The sequence below is a fragment of the Neolamprologus brichardi genome, chromosome 15, assembly GCF_056152115.1.
Source record: "Neolamprologus brichardi isolate AB-2024 chromosome 15, ASM5615211v1, whole genome shotgun sequence".
NCBI lineage: Eukaryota > Metazoa > Chordata > Actinopteri > Cichliformes > Cichlidae > Neolamprologus > Neolamprologus brichardi.
Genome location: NC_142118.1, coordinates 11,937,413 through 11,961,102, shown reverse-complemented (window position 1 = coordinate 11,961,102; position 23,690 = coordinate 11,937,413). Strand labels below are relative to the sequence as shown.

Sequence of the window (23,690 nt, the reverse complement as noted above, 5' to 3'; positions counted from 1 at the left end):
TCATAGAGAATAAAGTTGGGGCTTCCTTCAGGAGGGGTGGTACAAGTGAATAGATTCAGACTGAACAGCTCTCAAACTGAATGGTCTGTCGCACAAGCTTTTTAGCAGCATCGCATTATCGTCATGCTTATTTAAAATCCAATGAAATGTTCGTAGGGGGTCTTAGACAAAGTATCCTGTCTAAGCTGAGTGTTGTTGGCAGCTGTGGGTTTTTGACGTTTTGTCCTGCAGGGAGACACAGAGGATTAGGGGAACACATGTTTAACCGTGCATGCTCTGCTTTCTTGTTCCCTTCTTTCCTCTTTTCATCTCGGTCAATCACTTTTTCCACTCTGTCTTCTTTTCTTTCCTCCTTTTTGTGGGCTGCACTGTCCTCTTTTCTTTTATTTCCCAATCTCCTACTCGTTTACTCTGCCACTCCTGCGTGATCCCGGCCACCTAGAGAGAGCAGCGAAAGAGCCTGAGGGAGCTCAGGATGTGGCTCGACCAGCTGGAGAGAGATACAATACAGGCTCAGGAGACTGAGGGCAGTCTTGCTCAGCAGTACCAGGTTAGTGTGAGTGTGTGTGTGTCTGTGGCGGGGTGTGTTTAAACTGGGCACACTGGGCACAGACGCTCCTATTATTAGCTTAATCAGTGGTATTAGACTGTGGGGATCAGGCAGCAGCCGTCATGTTTTCAGTCAATCTGGCTTATTCCACCAAGCCTCGGGATACATTCCATATTCAGCAGCATGTGGGATATCCTCATTGTCATTGCATAGCTCTGAAAGTCTAAAGCCAGATAGAGGGACAGTTTTTAAAGGTAGAACATATGAGGATCTGATAAGATGCAAATGGGAAAAGGGTATGACCTGTGAGAGAAAGAACACTCATTATCATCCTTTTATCGAGGATAAAGAGCTGTGAGTCACTGATTTTTGCTTTTCAGCTGTTCAAGAGTCTGCGTGTCCAGTTGGAGATGAGGAGGAAGCAGGTGGAGGGAGCTTTGCAGTCTACTCAGAGGGATGGGATGTTGACTGTGGATCAGGCTCTGGTCAAACAGGCCTGGGAAAGGATCTCCAAAAGGGTGAGAGCAGTGGGATTACCCACTCGCCTCCTGTTCAGAATTGCACACAGAGCTTTTTCTTTCCATTCAGAAAAAGTGATATCTAAAGATATTTAAAGCTACTCCTGGAGGTTGATGGAGTGTTTACAATGTTCTAATTCATACATAAGGACTTCAGAAGGCATAATTTGAATTTATTTTGTGCTTTGCCAGCAACTCTGAGAATCAGCCATTTTTTAAGCTTGTATGATGATTTATCGTTTAAGGTTATTTCCTTTTACCTTATTTGCGCTAACACAAGTTGTGTTTTTTATAAAGAGCTGATGACTTAGTGTCTCCTTCTTTTTTTTATAGAAATTAAAAATTAAATTATTTGTGTGATGAGGTCATTATTTAAGGAGACATCATCTGTTTTTATCCATCTTAGTTACTGGACTGGCATCTTCAGCTGGATAGGTCTCTGCCAGCTCCTCTGGACACAGTGGGAGCATGGCTGCACGAGGCCGAGGAAGCTCTGCGACAGGAGATAACCATCCAGCAGGCACATGATATCACAGCCAGCACCGTGCATAGAGCTCTGGAGCAGCACAAGGTTAGTGCAGAGCCATACATAGCACAATAGAGTGTGAGAATCAAACATACTATTAGAATGAACACAGAATGTATAAATACATTTTTATGTCTGTTGTCATGTCTTTACTCGGTGTACTCTGCACAGGATGTGTTGAAGAGCCTGGAAAGTCACCAGCAGGTCTTTCAGAGAATCCATAAAGACAGAAGTGTTGATGGAGTGCCTGTTCCCCCAGACCAGCTCCAAGACATGGCTGAGAGGTAAACAAAACTCCTGCTAATCTCCCTTGAAAGTGCAGAATACAAAATTAATGTTCTTCGTGGTAATGTTTTTCTGATAAGAACAGATTATTTGAATGAAATTTGGCACCTCAGTCGGTGTGTTTTCACAACCTTGCTTATTGGGAAAGCAGCAGTATGAGAAGGTCGAGTTGTAGGTCTGATGTCCCTGTATGAACTGTGTCTTTTTTAGGATGAACTTTATCTCTACATCTTCTAGCATCCACTTAGCAAAAATGGAATTTCTGGAGAACAAACATCACATGCAGGCCTTCCTCAGTCTGGCTGAGTCCAAACTAAAGTCCTGGATCATCAAATACGGTCAACAGGAATCTGTGGAACTGATGCTTCACAGCTATATCGTAAGCTCAGTCTCTCCTTCACCTACATTTTAATTAATTTTTGTATATTGCATAATAATTATTGGTTGATGAAGGATAGTTACCATTACATAGCACATGTATAAGATATTTAGTTCTGTTTCTGTGTATCTGTTAAGATGCTTTTCACATCTAATAACATTTTCTTTTGGAATCTGTCTTCATCAGTCATTCGTGGAGAAGCAGCGTTTCTTTGAAAACTATGAGATGTTGTTCCAGTCTCTGAAACTGTCTGCAGAGGCCTATGTGAATGCTGACAGCTCAGGTGAGTAGTTCAAGGTGTAATATTTACTATATGTATATATAAGCATTCCTATCACTTTCTTATAATAAAGTAATTCAGTAATTCTCCCGGGAAGTCTGGGAAATGTTTATCAATATCCTGGCCAGACAGTAATCTGAAAGGCGCTTTATTGCGATGATGTCAGAATCACATAAAATGTCCAACAATGCAATAAAGCAGTCCTGCTCATTGATTGGGAACATCATTATTGTGTCACATTTCCAATGCATTCTCATCCTTTTAATGGAACTTTAATCTGAAATTGATCTGATACTTCCAGTGTATCCTGGCTGAGATCAGTATCTCTCAATTGTTCACTATATTTCAACTTTATTTCCCTTTTCAACAACTCGCTAACCAATGAGGCTTTCCCTGCCAGCAGCTCAGTTTGCCCCTGACTGGTTTCACAATTTGATAGAGGAGGAGAGTCTGCAGGCTACAGCTAAATGAGGTTCCTCCACTCTCTGCTCTCAGTAGGGAATACGACCCCATTTGCTAGTTGGGGGGCTGCTCCACTTCTGCAGGTCTCTGGGCGCAAACTGAGCTAGCTTGTTGGTTTCATTAGGTTTCAGGGTTGCATTGCTTTAGGGTATGCAGAGCAGAGAAGTGAGGTGTGGTGAGAAATCAGGACATCTGAGGTTTGATTGGTCGACCCCACAAATGAAATGCAGCAGGTCCTGCTGGTACTGTAGTTAGCATCGTGGTTTCTGATTGGCTGCCTGAGAAAAATAAGGAAAAGGGTTAGGGTACTGATCTGTTTTTTGTCTTCCATTTTAGAAGCATCGCGTTTATCTGATGTGTGTCTTTATGCCATTGTTTTGCACATACTCTAACAACTAGAGAGTTTGCATCTAAGAATGTAGCACAAGCACAGATGATACATCTCCTTGTAGTGAGTTTTTGGGGTCAGGGAGTTTTCTGCAAAAGCGTGTACCTCCTTTTGCTCTATCGAGTGTTCCTCTGCCTTTGCCAAAGTGTGGTGATGTGAAACAAAGCAGTGAAAGTCATCAGGCACACACAGACATAAAAGGTACAGCTGCAGCTCCAAAACAGCTGCTTCAGTGCTTCATTTTTCATTTGACTCTTGTGAATAAGTGACATTATTAGCGGCAGCAGAATCAGAGGTAATGGTGGTGTTGTCGGTAGCTGTCATTCTTGTTAAACTTTACCTCTCTTCCAGTGGATGAAGGCGAGATGGGAGTGCGCAGGTTCATGCGGGAGGTAGTGACTCAGTGGAGGAGCCTGTCCATGGAAGTGCGCAGCGTAAGGAGCATGTTGGAGGAAGTGCTGTCCAACTGGGAGAGGTACACCTCCACTGTGGCCTCTTTGCAGGCCTGGCTGGAAGATGCAGAGGAAGCCCTGAGCCAGCCAGAAAACACAAAACGGGTATGAGATTAGATCTTAATACTGTCTGAGCCTTTGATTTTTATTTTTATTTTCTGTGAACAGATTAGGAGCCTGCTCATACACCCATTTATTTGATGGACTCAGATTTAATTGTAGCAATCAAGCCATTTTGAAGAATTTAGATTTTTTATGTGGAAGCTTATTAGGAGTCTCCACTCAAGTATCAAATGATCCTACAACAAGCCGCTGAGGATATTCCTGTTGTTGCATTGCCATGGTTACACAGACTCACATCTCCGTCTAGGATTAGACATCTAATTACCCCACTTTTTTATTGTCCTCCCTTTGTTTCTTTCTTTGAATCACTTTCTTTGTTCCTTTTTTGATTAGCTTTCTTCATCTCTTTCTTTGACACTCGCTCTTTGTTTCTCTTAATTTCTTTGTCTTCCAGGAGTTTTTCAGGGATCTCAGCCACTGGATGGATCAGCATGCAGCCATGAACGATGCAGGGAATTTTCTTATTGAAACGTGTGACGAGACAGTGTCACTTGATCTCAAGCAGCAGCTACTCATTTTAAACGGGCGATGGAGAGACCTCTTCCTCAAAGTCAAACAAGTAATGAATGAAAACATCTAAAAATACTGCCTGTCAGACAAAGACAAAATTGGGTCAAAACATATGTGATGGCTCTGTTTGATTCGTTTCTCAGTGTAAAGTGTAATTAGCTTCTTTTTTGCTGCAGTATGCCCATTCAGATGAGTTGGAGAAGTGGAGAAAAGAACACTTGAAGGCTATTTGGGCCTTGAAAGAGCTGCTGGACACTGCCGAAGCCAAACTCAATGCTCCTGTTCAAGTCTCTTTCCTCAGTGTTAGGGCTTTTCTTCAGGATGTGGAGGTGAGGAAAGCAAACTGTCAGTTTAACTATCAAATGTAAAAGATAATATAGCCTGACAGTAAAAATACAACCTGTCAGTAATGTTTTTTTTAAGCTGGTGGCATTGCAGCATCATGATACTTAAGACTTCTTAGTTCAATGGGCACCTACACTTACATACATACTTTATATTAGACCATCCCTGATCACGTCGCTTGGAGTTTGTTTCACATCTGTTCTTTCTTAAGCTGGTCGAGAATGACAAGCCTGACTCTGAAGTGGACCTAATATGCGTTTTCTTTTCCTGTTGTGTTTATTTGCTGTTACTGATGGTGGATACTCATGTTAAACATGGCCAAAGTTTCAAATATGGAACTAGATGGAGTTTTTCTTTTACTCTTAGCTTTATGTGATTTCAAAGAGAATGGTCATCACAGCTCTTTTTAGGAACACAGCTGCCCCACACACCAACAGCAGGTGAAACCTAACTGTTTTACGTCCTTCCAAGCCATTTTCAGACATGTAAACTCTCTTTTTCATGTTAGAGAGGGACTTTTAACAGGATTCTGTGTCGTCCTGATATAAGCTAACTTTAGCAGCAATAAATTGAAGTAATTGTTTGTGGTGTGTATTTATCGGTACACCTTTTAAGGTCCCAACACGGCATTTCAGTGGGGTTGTGGTCTGTTCCTTGGGCCATTAGAACAGTTTCTTTTTCAGTCCTTTTATTTTAGATTTGTTGCTGTGCTTGGGGATCGTTGTCCTGTTGCATGAGCCAAGAATTTGTTACTCAGAGGAATTCAGGGTTGACTTAATGGCTATAAGGTGCCCAGGTCCTGTGGCTGTAAAATGCTCGCCCAAATCACTCCTCTTCCACCACACTTAATAGCTGGTGTCAGGTGTTTTGCTTGCAGATATGCTGTGTTTTATGACAAACTATCTCCACTCTGGTCTCATCTGTCCAAAGCACATTGTTCATATGTAACTTTGCAAGCCTAAGCGATCCCGCCATGTTCTTTTTTTAAAAGAGAAAAAGCTTTCCCCTGGCAACCCATGCAAACTTGTTCATTCTCTTTCTAACTGTACTGTCATGAACTTTAACGTTTAACATGCTAACTGAAGCTTGTAGAGACTTAGAAGCTGCTCTTGAGTTTTTCCTGTCCTTCCTTTTTGACATGACTGTATTTCAGACTGTCTAAGAATTAGTTACATACAACAGACCATAGTCTATTTTAGATGCATTCCCACTATGCTGGCAATGCTGTCCTTGGTCTTGGCAATGGTACTATCTGGGTAGAGCATACAGAATTAAGCTTGTGTGACGCCCACTCACTGTGAAATTCGGATCATTTTCTTCTCTGTACTCTAATGCATGGCACCAGATATCTGTCAGACTTTGTGGTGGTTAAAGGCAGCTAAAGATCTGATCTGAGAGCGTCCAGAATTTATGTTCCATAAATGCAGTTTCATCAGTTAATGCTTAGAAATGTTCATGACTGCAGTAAATAATGTCACTGGCTCAGGTCAACATGAATTGAAGCTCGAGCTCTCTTCCTCGCCTGAGACAAATCAGATAAAGTCACGCTTGAGTCACGATAAAGTGAGATTTCACAGCTGCACTCAATGTGTGAAAACGGCTTTACTCTCATACGTTTTTGATAAGGTGTTACCAAAAGCTGCAAGTCACTGCTTTATTGATGTCAGCATTTTTATTACTAAAACAGCTTTGATGGCAGTGCATTCACTTTAAGAAGGTATGAAATGACCCTTTACCCTTGCACGTCACATCGCAGAATACCAAGCAAAAGGTTGTCGCTATGGAGACACAATACAAGTTGGCTGCCCGCAGCGCTCAGCTCCTTGCCAAGGATGCTCCACAGGATGAGGCAACCAGGGTCATGGCAACTATGGCAACAGTCAAAGGTCAACTAAGCAAGGTGAGTCTCATCCGAGGGTAAACACAAAGACTTTTAAATTAATACCTTTTTTCACTGTTAAGCAGTCCGTTTTGTATCTGTTCAGGTGAGAGAGCGGTGCCCATCTCTGATGCGGGAGTGTCATGCCTTTCTGCCGCTGTTGGAGGAGATGGAGAAACACATCAACACTTTTTACCAGGCCTTGGAGCGAGCGAGTCGCATCACTTCTGCTGCGAGAGACCCAGAGTCACAGGCACAAGACCAGCAAAAATACAAGTGGCAGGTCAGACACGAACACGTTCAATTTACAATAAGTGCTTATTAGATATGTTTTTATTCTTTTTTCAGTTTCTTTTTATTTTTTTACAGTTATTATGGATATGAGCTACCAGCTCCATAAGCAGTGATCTGCATTTACAACACTACAGTCCTGTTGCTGTATCTTTTATGTATTATTGTTCCCTTCTTTTATATTCAAATCTGATGCACGCTGACAGAAAATAATAACTCCCCTCAAACGTCTTCAAAGCAATGAGCCTCTTATGAAAATTCAAGGAGTAGAAAGAAGAGATATTTGTGTTGAAATGTAGCTTACTTAAAATACGTGCTTACTTTACTCTGAGGAGCATTATTGTGTCATTTCTAGATGCAGTTTTCTGCAGCGAACCACTTTCCATCTTTACTTCTGGGGAACTCTGCATCTCTAAGATGCTCTTTCTATACTCAGTAATGTTACTGATCTGTTTCCAGTTAACCTAATTATAGCAAAGTGTTTCTCCAGCTGTTTCTTTTTTAATACCATTTACTTTTGTTGCCCCCTTTCCCAACTTTTTTGAGATGCGTTGCTGCCATCAAATTAAATTGAGCTCATATTTTTCATGGAATGATAACATTATCCCAGGTTAAACTAATATTTTCTGTGTCCCATTGTGAATAAAATATGAGTCTATGACATTTGCAAATCATTGCATTTTGTTTTTATTTACAATTTACACTGTGTCCAAACTTGTAAAAGTCTATCCATCCGTTTTCTTCCACTCATCCAGTTCAGGGACTGTCGGCTTGTCCAGTGTGCACGCTGCCTCGCTAAATTGGATAGCTAGATAAGAAAATGGATGGACAGATGGATGGATACTGGAAACACAAGTAATTGTTTTAAACTTCTTGTCTCCCCTTTTGTGACAGGATTTGTTAAACCATCAGCAAAGCTGTAAACGATGTTTATCGGTGATTGAGAGGAACCACCACTCCCTGCAGAGGGCGCTCTCCACCAGTAAGGTGCTCAGGAACTTCGACATATCGTTGCTGCAAAAGAGAGTTGTTGAAATTCAGGGCTCGGCACAGGTTAGTATTACAGTTATGCATTACATGCATTTGCATACCAGAATGCCAGTCAGAAACCACAATACTGATTATACTATAGAGATTACACAGACATCAGAAAAACACAAGGGATTTGTGCAGATTAGATTTACCCACCATGTGTGTTACTGTTCATTTGTTTGTAGGACAAATAATGTAATTACACTGTATTACTACTATCTAACCTCTCAGGCTTTGCTAAAGGAGGTTGGGGAATGGAGAAGGCAGGAAGAGGCCAACAACTCCCTGAGGAGGAGATTTGAGGAATCACGACAAGAGCTGGAGAGAGTGCTGAAGAAAGCTCAGGGCTGCTTGAGAGAGACTGGAGATGCTGAGGAATTATTAAAGAAACACACTGTAAGATTAAATCTATAACCTCTAAGCATGTCTGTGAAAGCTGCGGCTAATCTGCAGAAGCATTTCTATTTTCTAATTACATTTTTAAGTGGAAACGGGTAGAGTGTTAACATTCTTGACTTAACTTTTACTCTGTCTTGTGTCGTGTTTACTCTTATTTTATTTCACATTACAGGATTTCTTTGGACAACTGGACCAGCGGGTGCTGAGTGTGTTTTTGAAAGCGTGTGATGAGCTCACGGACATCCTGCCACAGGAGGAGCAACAGGGGCTGCAGGAAACTGTCCGCAGGCTGCACAAACTCTGGAAGGTCAGAGGTCACCATGGTTTACCACTCTCACTAATTACTGTAGACCTCTTGAGGCGCATAAGCACTACTTCATTGACTTAACCAGGAAAACCTTTGGCTTCAATAGAGTCCCTCCAGTCTGGTTCCAGTTAACCTGGTTAGATAAAAATGCAACCCTCTCTGTGTTTATTTGCAGCCACTCCAGGGAACTTTTGATCAGTGACAGATACAATGTGACACTTAAGGGTCTGCTATGTTTTGTCTCATCTCCATCTTTTTTACAGGACATGCAGAGCGAGGTACCATCTCACCTACTCCGTCTCAAGGTGGATGTGGAGCGAAGCCGAGTTGCTGTGATCCTGCAAGACTGCAGAGCAGAGCTGCACAGAGAAATGCAAGCCCTGTCTGGCACCTGCACCAGCGAGCGAGTGATCAAAGAGCACAGAGTGAGTCTCGGATTTAGTGGAAAATTGAAACGGATTGAACTGAAAATCAGAGAAAGACAAAATCACTTAATGTTGTCATCGCTGACATTCGGGAGCCTCTCATATCTTAATTTTCTTTTTTTTCTTCTTCCTCAGACTTTCTTCAGGGAGCGCAAACCTTTAATTCAGAGCGAGAGGAGGATTAGAAACATGGAGGATCTGTGTTACAAGTTGCCTGACAACGACCAAGCTTATCGAATACTTGACTGCACTAGAAGGGCCGTAGAAGAGGTTACAGAGCAGATAAAGAGCACCCACCTCAAGCTGGAGCAGCACCCTGATAAATGGAAAGAGTGGAATGAGAGGTAAAGATGGGCAAAAAGCACAGATTTAAAGCGATTTAAAGCAAATTCAGAACTCAGTGGTCCATTTTTGTTTTAGGTTCTGCGAGCTTTCTGATTGGCTCTCATCTCAAAAAAGGCAAATGAGGCTCTTAAGAGGAACAGCAATAACTTCCAGTCATCAGGAGCAGCTTGATGCTGCTGTTCAGGTGAGCTAGTGGGCTACATTTGCTGCTGTAGGCACTGAAATTAGGCTATACTTCAACTTCAGTTAACATCTAGTGCTTCCATCAATTCCAGGCACTACAGGAAGCAGTGGACACTCGAGAGGAGAGTCTGCTGTGGCTCAAGAGCCGCCTTGCTGTGCTGTCTGAAGTTAGCTCTGAAGTGGAAGTCCAAAGGCAAAGAGCAGCCTTGGCTAAACTCTCAACTGACCTGCGGGCAGTTTACTCTTCACTCTGTCAGGTATTCCAGGATAAGTGCTGAATATTCTCTTCCGTACTGAAAATTTTCATCAAAAAATAATCCAATGACCTTTTTGCCACAGCTGGGTGATGAGGGCTCTGCCATGTTCCAGTATGAGGAGCTGAGGGACGAGATTCATGGTGCTCTGGAGGAGGTTCTGAGGGCCCGAAAAGAGGCTGAGGAGCAGATAGGCAGAATTCTGGATGCTGAGGGTTTGGAGGAAGCCAAACAACTTTACCTTATTCACCAGGTATGTGTTTAGTGCAAATGCACTTGTAACAACTTGGTTTCCATGTTTGAAAGTCTCTTTTGTATTTAATTTAACAGTTTAACAGTTTACATTATGAATGGTTTGAGCAAGGCAAAGCGAAATCAAGGTTGCTCACAAAATAGCATGTTGTTTTTGTGTTTCTGTGTGTTATAGCAACATCTAAAGCACCTGCATGCTAACAGGAGAGAGGCAGAGCTTCTGGTGTCCCACTGCCGCCAGCTGCAGAAAGGGGAGGGGCTCAGTCAATCTCTACGGGAGCTGGAAGGAGCTTTCAGTGAGGCTGACCACAAATCAGGGGCAAAGGAGCAAAATCTGCAGGTAGGCAGAGCCAAGATTTTTCTCATGTCGGCACCCTGGTGTTTGCATGTGTGAGTGTCATTGATCATCCACACACATTCCCGCTGTGATAATTGATTAGCCTATTGCTGACTGTTATCCTGCACATTAATTTTGTTTGTTACTTTGTGATTTCTTTGTACACTTGTCGTTATCCTTGAATTGATCAGAAAATTAAAAGTAAATGTCGGTGTATTTTAAGACAGCAGATCATCTGCTGTCGTAAAATACCCTATGCTTACAGATGAAATCAGGAGAATGACAGTAAATATTACAGTGCCCATCTCCTTTGTGTAAATAGTGCATGTTATCATCAGGTATGAATTTGTACCTGCTAACGTTACTCTTTCATTTCTTTGTCACTTCAAGGCAACGCTGAGCTCCTGGGAAAGTTTTGAAGCAGAAAGAGAAACAGTTTGGAGGTTCATCAGCAATACTGACAATGAATTGCACAAGGAACTCCTTTTCAACTGCTTGGACAGCCTGAAAATTGAACTGAAGCATAACAAGGTGTGTATGTGCAAAACGTGCATGCATTCATACTCTGGTTTATTGGCCTGTATTTGCTCATGTTGTGTAACTGCTTGTTTTTCGGTCCATAGGAACTCTTCACGGAGGTCGAGGAGTACTCTATACGAGCAGATCTCCTCTCAGAGAAAGCAGAAGACATTCAGCTTGGTCCGAAGACTCAGACTCTTCTCCTGCAGCAGGCGCAGTCCACCAGAGAAGCAATCGCACAACTTCAAGACCACCTCAACAAGAAGTATGTCGGAATATTTTCTTCTATTACATTTTTTTTTTTTTTTTGGTGGAGATGGGGACAAGCAATAAAGGTCTGAAATGTGGTATGGGCCTTAACCGGCAGTTTTACGAGTGCCCAATAATGAGCTTTAAGTGCAAAAACTAACTTGTGATATTGTCTGAAAAAAAAAATCCTAAAGTATCAAAATGTAAAATTATATTTTGCCAACATATGATGTCTGTCTGGCATTCACCTGCAAATTGCATCCATGCTATTGTCTGGTTGTTTGTTTTCATTCCAATATTCTGACCTTGGGCTGTTGCCTAATCTCATGTGTCCCAGTGTTGTCCAGCTGGAGATGATATTTGTGTGGTGGGAGCGCTTCAGCAGTGAATCAGCGGCCTTCTTTCTTTGGATCAATCAGAAACAGAAGGAGCTGGAGGCTGTCAACATTTTCTCCTCCTCTGATTCTTTAGACAAACACATCAGCGCTGTAGAGGTTTGTGCAGGTCTATATTTCTATCACAGCATTACATTGTATACCCGATCACAAGGTTTCCAATTAGAGGTCAGTCAAAGGTGATGCAGTTCACTGCACACTTTTTACATAACTCTTTAAATATTTTTTTATATCTTCACAAGTAAATAGTTATCATATTTTTTGGTTGCTTCAGTTAAACTGGAGTCACATTGCTGTCTGGTCTTATGTCTGTAGTTTACAGTATCACTGTGGCCTAAAATGATTAAGATTATGATGAAATGAGATTAAATTTTAATCTAACCCCAAGGGAAATTGGGTCAGTGCTGTAGCAGAGGCTGGAATTTAAAGGAAATAAATTGATCATATTTAATAAAATATAATCTTGATATGCCTAATCCCAGACTTGTCACTCTCATGATGGTTTTTAGAAAAAAAAGGATACTGCCATTATCTGCCTTTTTTTTCTTCTCAGTTTGAAAATAAATTTCTTCTTGAAAGAGCGATCTTTTATCGTCGTAATTTCCTGTATGCTTTCCCTCGTTGAATTCCTCTTTTATTGCATCTCTCCAGGCTGTGGGGGAAGCTTTAGAGGAGAGAAAGGCAGTTCTTGTCCTCATGGAGGCCGACTTTGAGGCTCTGTCCAGGTTTGTGACTTCTGGAGAGGCCGGTCGCATCCGGGCGCAACTTAACCAGACGAGACAATACTGGGAAGAGCTGAAGGGGAGAGCAGAGCAGCTTGGCGTGCAGCTCAACCAGAGCGCCTCCTACAGGCAGAGATGCAATGATAATCTTGAACAGGTTTAGAGCATCACACAATTTGACTTTTATTAAAGGTGTTTTATTACACAATACAAACTGACATTTTTATTTTTATTATCAGGTTAAGAAAACAGTTAGTGATCTGAATGAAAAACTGGACTGTCTGATCACATGCTGCGTATCGTCATTAGAGACCTACAAAGCCCTCCAGGATCACATTGTAAGAGCACAACTTGGCACCTCTTTGATACATGAATAAGTATCACTGGCTTCCTTTTCAGAGTGGTGCCATGTTATTATGTTGTATTTTCAAGGGTTTACTTAATGTGTAGTTGATAACAAGTATTTTTGTGTTTATCCCAGGAGGTCTGCCAGACTGTTGAGCTTCTGAAGCCCAGGCTTATGGCCCTGTGTTCGGCCACAAAAAGGCTTGGAGAGGGCAGCCAGCTGGAGGAAGAAGTGGCTAACCTCCAGAAGCAGCAGAGAGAGTTAATGGAAAAGGCTTCAGAAAAGAAATCTATGTTAGAGAGCCTTCTAGCTCTGTGGCAGAGGTACAATAAACCGCAAAATGTGGTTGCTTGACATCCAGGGATGTCAAGCTCATTTTGTCTGGAGGGCCACATCAACTTTGTGTTAGTGTAAAGTTGTTTAGGGATAGAAGAGACAAATGCTAGACAAAGAGTGTTAATTGTTAAACTGAAGGCATGAGTCACTGTTCACTGTAATGTGTGAAGATTGATCCATTTAGTTTAGTGTTTAGAGTTTATTATGCTTTGGTATGGCCCAAAGCAGGGTTTCGGGTGTATGTGTCCCTTCAACACTTTTGTATTACTGTAGGGTCTTTACATTACAATATAAAGCGCCTTGAGGCAACTGTTGTCGTGATTTGGTGCTGTATAGATAAACACCTACAACAGGCCTGATCGAATATTTCAGATTTTGCCACATTGAAAAAAAAACATAAAATCAAAAAGTACATTTATAAAAATGGAGAAATACATTATAAGTCATTTTTTGAGAAACATCTGTAGTCTCCATTAGCACACACCTACAGCACCTTATTGCAGTTGAATAAGCAAATGCCATTTTCCCTTCTATTGTGCATGTGCTGTTTCTGCTTCTCTCTGTGCCAGTTTCCTCTTTATTCCTCTGAATCTGTCTCTCATCTTAGTGTGATGTGGAAGAGCGAGATCTTGTCTGTCCCCCTGTCAGCCAGTGCATTTCTATTCTAATTATATGCTTTCTTATCGCTTTCTTTTGTCACACAATAGTCCTTCACCGCAGTGATTGTTTCTTTTCTGTTTAGCCGTGAGGAGAAAATAATGATCTAGCCACATGGTGGCTGTTTAAATTGCCCAAGCCTTAGCACTTCCTTTTATTTACCCAGCCGGTAACTCTTTTTGAAATGAACTCAATTATGTTTTTGCCACTAAACTTCAGCAGAGTTTATGTGTGTCTGTTTGTGTGTGTGTGCAGCTTAGTGTCTCTGCAGTTAGCCTCATCCTGTATCCTGCAGGTATATGTATAAGGGATTACTTCCAGCACTGGGTGCACTGGGAAGATATGGTTGCCCCATTATGAGCTTGTCACTGATACTAGGCTTTGGTCAGATTTTAAAAAAAAAAAAAAAAAAAAAAGGAGAAAAAGTGAACTTGTAATTGTGTGTGTCCTAAGGGGATGCAACTTCTATTTTCCTTGATTTTAATACATGCAACATCTGCATTACAGATATGAAAAGGAAAATTTGTCCATGAAAAGCTGGCTGGACAGGTGTGAGTCTGTGTGCTGCCCAGACACCGAACTGCTCTCTGCAGATAAAGTAAAGCTTAGGAATGAATTACAAAATGTGCAGGTAAAATCTTTTTACTTACTTCTTCTATTACTTACAAATACTTCTGTATTTGTTTCTACAAGAAAGTTTTGTTATTTTATCTAATTTGCATTGATGTTATGCCTATCCAGGAAATGCAGGTAGAGACGGTGTCACACGAGACTCTCCTTCAGGGTCTCGTGAATCTTGGGCTTTGCCTGTACCCCACGGCACCCGAAGCTCGTATCCAGGAGCTCAGTGATGATCTCACACAACTACAGGAGAGATGCGCTTCTGTGAAGAACAGCATATTACACAGGTATTTTTTTAGGGTGATTGATTATGATATAGTTTATTTACATCTGGGTTACAGTATGTGAATGGATCCTAGTATTCTTTTTAAATTTACATTTAAAACAGTCACTTCCATATTCTCAGTCCATGCTTTTCCCACCCTCACTTTTAGGATAAAGCGGTTGGAGCTGCAGTTGGAGCACTTGGAGCAGTTTGATCAGGCACTGCTGCCCCTTACCCAGTGGAGTGAAAACTTCCTGTCTCTCTTGAGAAGCTCTTCCCAGGTTGATATTGCTGATCTTGAGGCTGTGTTTATTAAGGTGAAGGTGAGAGATCAATAACTTGCTGTCAACTCTGATGTCCTTTATAGGCTGTATGTATATTGGAGCAGTTTTAATAAACAAGTTTGCATCGATTGCTGTTGAAGCTCACATAAATGTGTCTAATTGAACAATCGTGTTGCAGGAGCATGAGGCACAGCTACAGGAAAATGCATCACTGAGAGAGACTCTCCATAAAAAAGAGTCCTTCCTGCTTTGCTCTTCCACCCCAGAGGCCCAAGAGCAGCTCCAGGCATGGAGAGAGGACTGCCTGCAACCTCTCAGTGAATCCCAACGTCTCCTGCTGCTTCGTAAAGAGTGCCTGACCGAGTTAAACACTTTCCTCGAGAAGCATAAAATGGCTGCTAAGGCCGTGCGTCGCCTTCATGAGGCTGTGGAGGGCAGAGGGAGCTGGGACCCTTCCAAAGCTGAAGAGCTGCATCGCGAAATAGGAGAGGTGGCTAAAGAAGTGGCCCGACTTGAGGCTGAAGCTGTCGGGTTAGATGGGCAGCTGAGCAAAGCACATCTGCACCTGTGTGGAGCAGAGTGGAGGGGATCTAAAGATGCCAGCCATCCTCAGGGAAGAACATCTTGCAGAGGACAGGCGGTGGCCCTGACAATGGCTCTGGAGGAGGTGCAGAGGGGTGTGGGGTGGAGACAAAGTGAAGCGGATGCTTTAGGGGCTTTGTGGAGCTCCTTCAGAGAGAGAAGAGAAGAAGTGATGAAGAATTTGAAGAAACTGTTGGACGATGCAAGACAGGAGGGCATCAGAGAGAGCTCTGTACAGGCCTTTCACAACAGGTTTGTTCATTTTAATTTTGACACTTCAGCCCAGTAAATATATCAGTATTCATAGTGTCAGCACAGTTGGTAATGTCGGCTTTCAGTAGTAATAATGCTGTCAGTCCTTGCTTCATTCCTACTTTTTGCATTTCTACTGCCTACTATGAATCTTTGATTCAAAGATCTACTGTATGCCAGAGTCTATTGTCTATTACAGAAGCCAACATACAGGCAGACACATTTAATCTCCTGGAAATTGAGATGTAATATGTTGGAATCAGGCTACTAATCTCCATTGTTTTCTTCTGCATCTATTCTCCCAGGATGCGTTTCTTTGTCCAGCTGGAGGATGAGCTCCAGTCCCTACAGCACTCCCAACGGTGGTTAGAAGAAAAGGGAAACCAGCTGGCCCAGAGAGACAGTGAGCTGGCAGGAGAAGCGCTCAGGGAGGTAGCTCTGGTGAAGACAGCCTGGGATAACGTCAGGACGCTAATCATCAACAGGTAAGAGATTAATTTTCTCTCACCCATCTGTCCATCTTTTACCACCTGCTTTAAAAAATAATATATTTGACGTTTTCTGATTTGTTTTAACATGCAGTCAGGAACACAGTGGAGTTGTGTTAGATCTTCTTCGCCAGTTCCACCACCTGAAGTCGATCCTCACCACACTCATGGAAAGCGCTCAGGCCGTCGCTCACAATCTGCCCGACCACAACCACAGTGCTCAGGAAGCCAAAAGGACTTTCACGCAAGTCAGTAGTTTATGTTTATTCTCAGAAAAGTATTGAATTATTACATTTCTGTGCATCAGACTAAAAAAAATGACCATCACAGATTTGCTTGGGTAAAAATATACAAGGAAAAGTAATTTCTCTAAATAAATACAAAAGAAATAATTCAAGGGATGAGCGACATTAAAAAAATCCACTAACTAGAAAACTACTTGACCCAGGTGCTTCAATTTTTTATAGGTTGGTTTCTACCAATCTACTTTGTGATTAGGGATAGTTGCAAAGGCACCCAGCACACATGCTCTCTTCTTGGCCAGAAAAAAAACTTGGCTGTGAAGGGTAGATAAATTGAATGAAAACATCTTGCTCTGCTTTCAAAACAGTCTTTGGCTGCTATACATAAAAACAAGTGCCTTATAAAACTCATAATGACAAAATGTGAAAAATGATCATCAGAAATTTGGGGTATAATATTAAGAGAAATCTGCTTCTTCTAATTAAGTGAGCTTATATTTTGTACATGGTGTCATGGCTGAAGAAATTATACTGAAGTTGGGTCTAAATGTGGGTTTTTGTTTTGTGGTAGGGGTTTCAAATTCGATCTTTAATCTCTGTAAAACCTTTCACCTGATTTAGACTGTTTTTGTTTGTTGTTTTTTGTTTTTTTAAAAAAAAATGTGCCCTGTATATGAGAAATTATCAACAAACATCAGTTCATCAGCTCAAAATTATGATTTCCACAAATCTGACATCAGGGATTGGAGTTACATCATTGTATGTTAGCTTAAGTTATCCTCATGTTCATAGAGCCATAGTACCAGATACTTAATAACAATTGAATGCCATGCTTAAGTAGTTTTTTAATAGCACGATTTTAAAAAGGGCTACTGGAAAAAGCGTTTGAAAACAAGTTTTTGAGAAGATCTATTGATTGGTGTGAGGGATTTGATGAGCTAACATGAAATGAACCTATTGTTAATTGTAAAGAATTTATACAGTAGTGATTTATATAATAATCAAATTGGTCACTTTAATTGTGAGCCTTGTTATGGAGTCAAAAAGGACAGTATCCATTCCTCATTGTTATGACTTGTTGGAACTTGATGGTCGAAAGAGTTTATTCATTGTGATTTTACCTGCTATAATGAGTTAAAATATCTACTACTGTTAAAACCGGATATGATCGATCCAAGTATGATTCTATTTTTTGTATGAAAACATATGTAAGAATGTTTTTATGAGCTAAGAAGAAAAATCAGCTTTAGTGTCATTTTCTGGTAATCCAATGAGTTTTAAGTGAGTAATAATCTGTTTTCATCAAGGAAATTAGTCTGAAAAGTTTCACAGCTTTCTCTGTGGTTTGACTGTTTTTATTGTATATTAGAAAAAAACAGGAGGTGGAGGAAGAAGAAACTTGTCTTATATTTATTTAGCAAACCAAATCTCAGAAACCCACTGTCTTACCTCCCCACTGAACAGTATCTCGCCCTCCTGTTACCATTTCCCTTGCTGTGTTCTCTTCAGCATAAAGCCATAAAAGATGAACTGAGAGAAAAACAGGAAGACATGGACCAGCTCATCAGGACGGTCGAGGACCTGCAGAGGGAGCTGGAGAAGGTTCCCAACTGTGAAATGTCCTCCATCCAGAGAGACACAGAGACACTTAGAGAGCAGTGGCTGGCGGTGAGTAGTCTTTAGTAAAGATAAATGCACAATACTGATATTTCTGTTATTTCAGGTGTTTTGAAGTGAAATATTTTTGTAACATCAAAAAGTTTCCCAGAATTTTCCGAATCTAAATAAAAAACTGGGAAAAAAAAGCCATAAACTATAAATGGTGTTTTCCCCGAGTCTGGGCCTGAAGTACAATAATAACCATGAAGGGTATGAACAAATCTGTGTGAGTATAAAAAACATCTCTGCTGAACACCTGCGCCGTCACTTTTTTCAATTATATTTTTTCCCTGCTTTTTCTTTTATTTTATCTACATTTTCTCCTCTTTTGAGTTGTTGTTGTCTGCTCAGCTGTCAAAATGAGACAGAGAAATAAACAAGTCTAGACAGGTTATCTGCATCTCTGTCTCTCTCTCTCTCTCGCTTCTCACTTGCACATCTGTCAGACTAATTAGGCAGCGATTTTCTTCCATCTCCCTGTAAAGCATACATCCCCTGTTACAGAGAGAAAGCCAAACACAAAGGAGGTGGGCCTTCCTCTCCTCTTGATTGAGATGTATTATTCTCTTACATACCTCACATAGTCTCCTGGTCTCTCTTTTTCTCTTTTAAGATTGCAGAGAAAATACAAACCAATACAGAAAGATTAGGCTACTGTGTGAAACTCTGGGATGACCTCAAGGCCGCGGAGCAGGACATCAACCACTGGACCAGTGGATCCATTGCTGATCTAACCGACGCTGTCGCCAGTCTCAGTGACAAGGAGAAGACAGAGGCCCAGCTTGCGACCTTCCAGGTCAGAGTATGCTGCGTGAAAGTGTGCGCAAATGAATGTTTGCTCAGATGACGGCGAATGTTATTTCATTGTCTTGCACTTTGATTCATAGGAGGAGGTTGAAAAGAGGGAGCACATGCTGGATGTTTTGGAGGAGAGAGTGGCAGATTTGAAGGCTCGAGCCAGACTGCAGGAAATCCCATTACAAATGCAGGTGAATGTATAGGAGAAGAGAAAAATAATGCAAGGTATTATTCATCAAAGATTAAAACCACAATATGTGGAACCCAGACTTCTTCTCTGATCATGTGCAGATTTTACATATAGAATAAGTAGACACTGAAACATCCTGAGAGTGCTGACGACCTTTTTTTTGCACCTTGGTTCAGTCTTCCTGCATCCAGTGACCCTCCTCCTCTCACCCACACGTGTTGCCACTGCTGTTGTGCTCTTGTTGTGTTAACATTAAGAGCTTCAGAGGGACATTTGAGAGTGCTAAGCAGTTATAAATGTTAGACGGTGTGCAGAAGCTCAGTGCATTAATGTACATGCAGCTAAACCGGCAGGATTATGTGACAGAGACACATCAGGAGGATTAGGTGACAGCCGTGGCAGATAAAAGGAGGGGCCATTTAATTGCTGTAGCCAAGGGGCAGTACTAGTGTGTCAGTCAAGCTCTGCTGTGTGTGTTTAGAACATGTTTTGTAGTGGTGTAAACAGCATATTTACACCCATGTACGTTACAACACAATTTATTGACTTACCTATTTATTTTTAGCTTATGACACCTGTGGTTAAAATATTTTTTTTCTCAGTTTTTTCTTGTGTATAAATAACCGTTCTATTAATTCGGGGTCTCTTTCGTGGCCGTCTCTCCTTACCATAGTACAGCACATCAGCAGAAGCCACATTTATCTTCATTATTCTTCCAATTAATTTGCTATGCTATACTGCCTCTCCCTTCCACTTCCCTCAGTCCTCTGCAGGAGTACTAATTCCCCCTGTTGCTGGCTGCCTGGAAGAGTGCATCAGTTTTTTTTCCCATTTATAGGGCCAGGGGTTTGAACAAACAAAATAGTGATAAATCCCTCTGTGATCTTGGACAAAGCCATGGTCCTTGATCCCTGTGTAATTTACTTTCATCTGATTTATGTGGTTCATGCTTCACTCCTAGAATTTCTGCTCCAAATTGCCTCTTGATTGACTTAAACTTTACAAATAAGCGCTCTGAGTTGAGCTGAAGACAAATAAAGTATCTGTACCTTCTACTCAGGAGGAACTTTTAGTCACAAATCTATGAAACCGTAAATCAAATCTAGGAAACCGTACTGGACCAATAATTAAACATACTATTGTGTTGTTTAAATGTGACTAAAACTGATTTTCACACGCCAGGTCCTGCAGTCAGATCTGAGGAAGAAAATGGCCCATGCTGAGGAGGTGTACAATCAGGCCAAGCACACTCTGACCTACTTCAGTTTCCAGAAAGAGCGACTGGAGGACCTCATGTCCCAGATGGCCCAGCGGCTGGAGGCAGTCGAGGGTTCCTTATCGGACCTCACCGAAACTACTTCCCCTGAAGACATTGGCACTGTTAAGGTATGGCATTATCGGTTCCTTTAGTAAGACAGAAAAACTCACAAAAAACTGTGCAAAGTTTATTTTATTTACACACCTACAACTAGCTTATTACCTAATTAGTTAGAGGAACTAATCATAATGTACTAATTATTGTTATTCTAGCAGGAAACTCCTCAAAAGTGTTTCCCTAATAAAAATCTGAGCACCATAGGCGGTGTAGTAGGTGTTCTTTCCTTTAAGAAGGAAAGAAATGTTTACATCATAGAATTTTGATTCCTGAAGGAAAATGCCTGTCCTGATTAGTGATGCTTTTCTGGAGGACAGATGTCAAACCAGCAACAGATCAGCATCCGTTCTGCTAGAAGAGACTGTTGCCTTAGGACACATTTGCAGGATAGACACAGTACAACACATACAGAGCACATAGCTATAAATGTGCAGAATTATTTGCATAATTTCTCACTGTGGTCCATTTCCAGGACCTGCAGAGTGTCGTGCAGCAGCAGAGGGCAGACATGGACTCGGCTAGAGATGCCCTGACTGCTCTGTGCAGATCGCATCCCTCTGAGGAGCTGTCACGCCTCTCGTCTGATCTCACCTCCATTGCCAAACGAACCGAGACCGTTTCCCAACGCTGTGCCAAGACCAGAGGAAACCTGCAGGACGGTCTGCAGCTCCATTTCAACGGTAAGCGATCATCAGTTTTGCTCGGATTTTGTTTGTGGCGTTGATGATGTATCAGCTAATTTACAAAAGGTGCTTAATTCTTCTTCATTCTGATGCACCGAGCGATCTTATCTATCAGTAATAGTAAGTAGCCGCAATAACTTATTCCTTGATGAGGACAAATTAAAAATTTTAATAACCCTTAAAATGCCATAATCACCCAATCAAACATTGCACTGTTACACGAAGCAGAGCCATTTGTTCGTGTTAGTAGTGCAACAGATTTGCTGTTGATTATCCTACATTTTCCCCAGAGCGCACTCAATCCGCCCACTACAGCCCACACTCCACTGACACACATGCTGTCAGGTACACTGGTGCACTCTCACTGCGCCGACACACACCTGTGCCTCGGAGAGTAATGTCGCTCTCGTCACATCTGCTCTCGAGGGACTCATTTTGGGCTTGTTGCCAAGGCAACTTAGCACTCCATAGCGTGGACACGCCCACACTTTCCATCTGCCTTAACACACTGCCTGCTCTCACACTTCTTCTTCAGGTTTCTTCACTTTAAAATGTTTTTTCTGCCATAATCTGCAACACATCCGTCTTCCTCGACTTGTCGCTATATGTTTCTTTAGCTTTTAACTCATCTCTTCTTCCTGTTCCCTCAATCAGAGCTTGTCCAAGACTTCAAATCCTGGCTAGCGATTCTGAAGTTGGAGCTGAAAGAATGCTCTAATCAGTCAGGAGATGTTGTCCTCTTAGGAGCCAAGTTACAAAGGTTAAAGGTACATTACTTGTTGCTCTTTTTCCCTGTGCAGATGTCAGGGCTATGAAGTGCATATTCCACTTAAAAGTTCTAAGGAGGTTGACTTGTTGATATGAGCATGCTACAGTATAAACAATTTATATTTTTAGAAACATATATCTGTACCTTCCACATAATCTATTAGTATAAGTCATAAGTTTAAACTGGGCTTGTAAATTTATTTAGAGACGCATCCTATGTTCACAGGTATCACTTCAGCGGATTTCAGAGGGTGAGGAGCGCCTCTCTCAGGTTTGTAAAGAGGCTGGGAAACTCCAGCTCCACCTACCTAAAGCTGGAGCAGTGCAGGTTCAAGAGAACCTCTCTGCCTGCCAGCGAGAGTGGAGGAGCTTTCTGGATGGTTGTTATCAGAGCAAGCTGGACTTGGAGGAGAGCGTTGGCCTTCTGAAAAAGTAACACCCTCATTTATGGCTATTTCTTGCTTTTATACAAAGGAATTTAAATCAAATAGAAATATGGCTCTCATTAATTCTTTTTTTTCTTCCTTCCCCTCTTTTCCCATAGTTTTGACGACTGCGTGCAGGGTATAAGAGACTGGCTGAAGCAGATGGATCTCAGCCTTAAGGCTGAGCCAGTTCTTGGGGGAGAAAGCCAGCAAGGAGCCCCAGACACCACAGAAGAGCTGGAGAGGATGGAGCAACTCCATAAGGAACTGACAGAAAGAAGGTTTGTATATGAGGGTGTCTGTGGCCATATGCTATATATGTCACAGCATAAGTTACTGAATATTCAGAACAATAATATATCATTTTCTTTTGTAAGGGAATCTATTGAGCAACTCTGCCAGGAAGCCCAGGTTCTATCTGAGGCAGGCCGGGGGTCAGGAGGAGAGGTCAGAGTAACAGGCCAGCTACAGATGGAGCACCAGGCCCTACTGAAGGCAGCCAGGGAGAGGCTCAGAGGCTGCCAGGAGAGCCAGGCTTTTGGAGACACTCTCCAGGGGGTTTGGGCCTGGCTGGAGGAAATCCAGGAGCGATTGGGTACAGTCGACAGCACGATGGGGACCAAAGAGCAGTTAGAGCAAAGGCTGGAGACGGTGCAGGTAAGAGGACAACAAGACTACATCTGCATGTATTCTTTATTTAGGTAATTCACCTTTATTACAATCTAGTTTTTCCAGTGAACACAAGAGGGGGCTGTTTGCTTAAGATATATTTACATATATTTTATTTTTATTTTTTACTCTGAATGTCTGTTTGCACAGGATATCCTGCTTTTGAAGGGAGAGGGTGAGGTCAAGTTAAATATGGCAATGGGTAAAGGTGAGCTCGCCCTGCGCAGCTATGGCGCCGCCGGACAGGAAGTGGTTCGCTCTCAGCTGCAGGAACTGGAGGACGCATGGGCTACACTGCTTGTGACAGCCATGAGTTGCCACAGGTACAACTACTCACTTTAACTATCACCTGCAATTTGTTATAATCTACAAATCATAATCTAATGAGTAAAGAAGCATTCCTGCCTTTAACTAATTTTGCATGCAGTTATAGAATACATGTATGCTTTTGGATAAAGCACTTTGGTTAGCACTGTCACCTAACATCAAGAAGTTTCCATGTTTGAACCCTAACCGGGGCTTTTCTGTGTGGAGTTTGCATGTTCTCTCTGTGCGTGGGTGGGTTTCCTCTGAGTACTCCTCAAGGTATGCGAAAATATGCATGTTAGGCTAATTCCTGGTTCTAAATTGGCCATGGATGTGA

At 41.8% G+C, this 23,690-nt stretch overlaps 1 protein-coding gene across 2 annotated transcripts in view; it reads left to right on the top strand.

Annotated features, from left to right (window-relative positions):
• syne1a (spectrin repeat containing, nuclear envelope 1a) overlaps positions 1–23,690 on the top strand; it is a 126,902-nt gene that overhangs the window by 23,544 nt on the left and 79,668 nt on the right. Inside the window, exons 10-51 of one of the 2 annotated variants that reach the window (XM_087852137.1) lie at positions 443–550; positions 931–1,068; positions 1,475–1,639; positions 1,766–1,878; positions 2,090–2,258; positions 2,445–2,541; positions 3,740–3,945; positions 4,358–4,522; positions 4,650–4,802; positions 6,575–6,718; positions 6,804–6,980; positions 7,883–8,041; positions 8,252–8,416; positions 8,592–8,726; positions 8,990–9,151; positions 9,287–9,495; positions 9,572–9,680; positions 9,772–9,936; positions 10,019–10,186; positions 10,361–10,525; positions 10,913–11,053; positions 11,146–11,306; positions 11,628–11,784; positions 12,337–12,564; positions 12,647–12,745; positions 12,889–13,076; positions 14,254–14,377; positions 14,488–14,654; positions 14,802–14,955; positions 15,095–15,750; positions 16,056–16,235; positions 16,333–16,486; positions 17,990–18,148; positions 18,753–18,935; positions 19,027–19,128; positions 20,310–20,513; positions 20,975–21,182; positions 21,840–21,952; positions 22,180–22,385; positions 22,498–22,659; positions 22,756–23,035; positions 23,198–23,370. In XM_087852137.1, coding sequence (XP_087708263.1) covers positions 443–550; positions 931–1,068; positions 1,475–1,639; positions 1,766–1,878; positions 2,090–2,258; positions 2,445–2,541; positions 3,740–3,945; positions 4,358–4,522; positions 4,650–4,802; positions 6,575–6,718; positions 6,804–6,980; positions 7,883–8,041; positions 8,252–8,416; positions 8,592–8,726; positions 8,990–9,151; positions 9,287–9,495; positions 9,572–9,680; positions 9,772–9,936; positions 10,019–10,186; positions 10,361–10,525; positions 10,913–11,053; positions 11,146–11,306; positions 11,628–11,784; positions 12,337–12,564; positions 12,647–12,745; positions 12,889–13,076; positions 14,254–14,377; positions 14,488–14,654; positions 14,802–14,955; positions 15,095–15,750; positions 16,056–16,235; positions 16,333–16,486; positions 17,990–18,148; positions 18,753–18,935; positions 19,027–19,128; positions 20,310–20,513; positions 20,975–21,182; positions 21,840–21,952; positions 22,180–22,385; positions 22,498–22,659; positions 22,756–23,035; positions 23,198–23,370 — 7,271 coding nt within the window. Of the gene's footprint in view, positions 1–442; positions 551–930; positions 1,069–1,474; positions 1,640–1,765; positions 1,879–2,089; positions 2,259–2,444; positions 2,542–3,739; positions 3,946–4,357; positions 4,523–4,649; positions 4,803–6,574; positions 6,719–6,803; positions 6,981–7,882; positions 8,042–8,251; positions 8,417–8,591; positions 8,727–8,989; positions 9,152–9,286; positions 9,496–9,571; positions 9,681–9,771; positions 9,937–10,018; positions 10,187–10,360; positions 10,526–10,912; positions 11,054–11,145; positions 11,307–11,627; positions 11,785–12,336; positions 12,565–12,646; positions 12,746–12,888; positions 13,077–14,253; positions 14,378–14,487; positions 14,655–14,801; positions 14,956–15,094; positions 15,751–16,055; positions 16,236–16,332; positions 16,487–17,989; positions 18,149–18,752; positions 18,936–19,026; positions 19,129–20,309; positions 20,514–20,974; positions 21,183–21,839; positions 21,953–22,179; positions 22,386–22,497; positions 22,660–22,755; positions 23,036–23,197; positions 23,371–23,690 lie in introns of those variants that run through there. The other variant, XM_087852136.1, reaches the window with a different exon arrangement.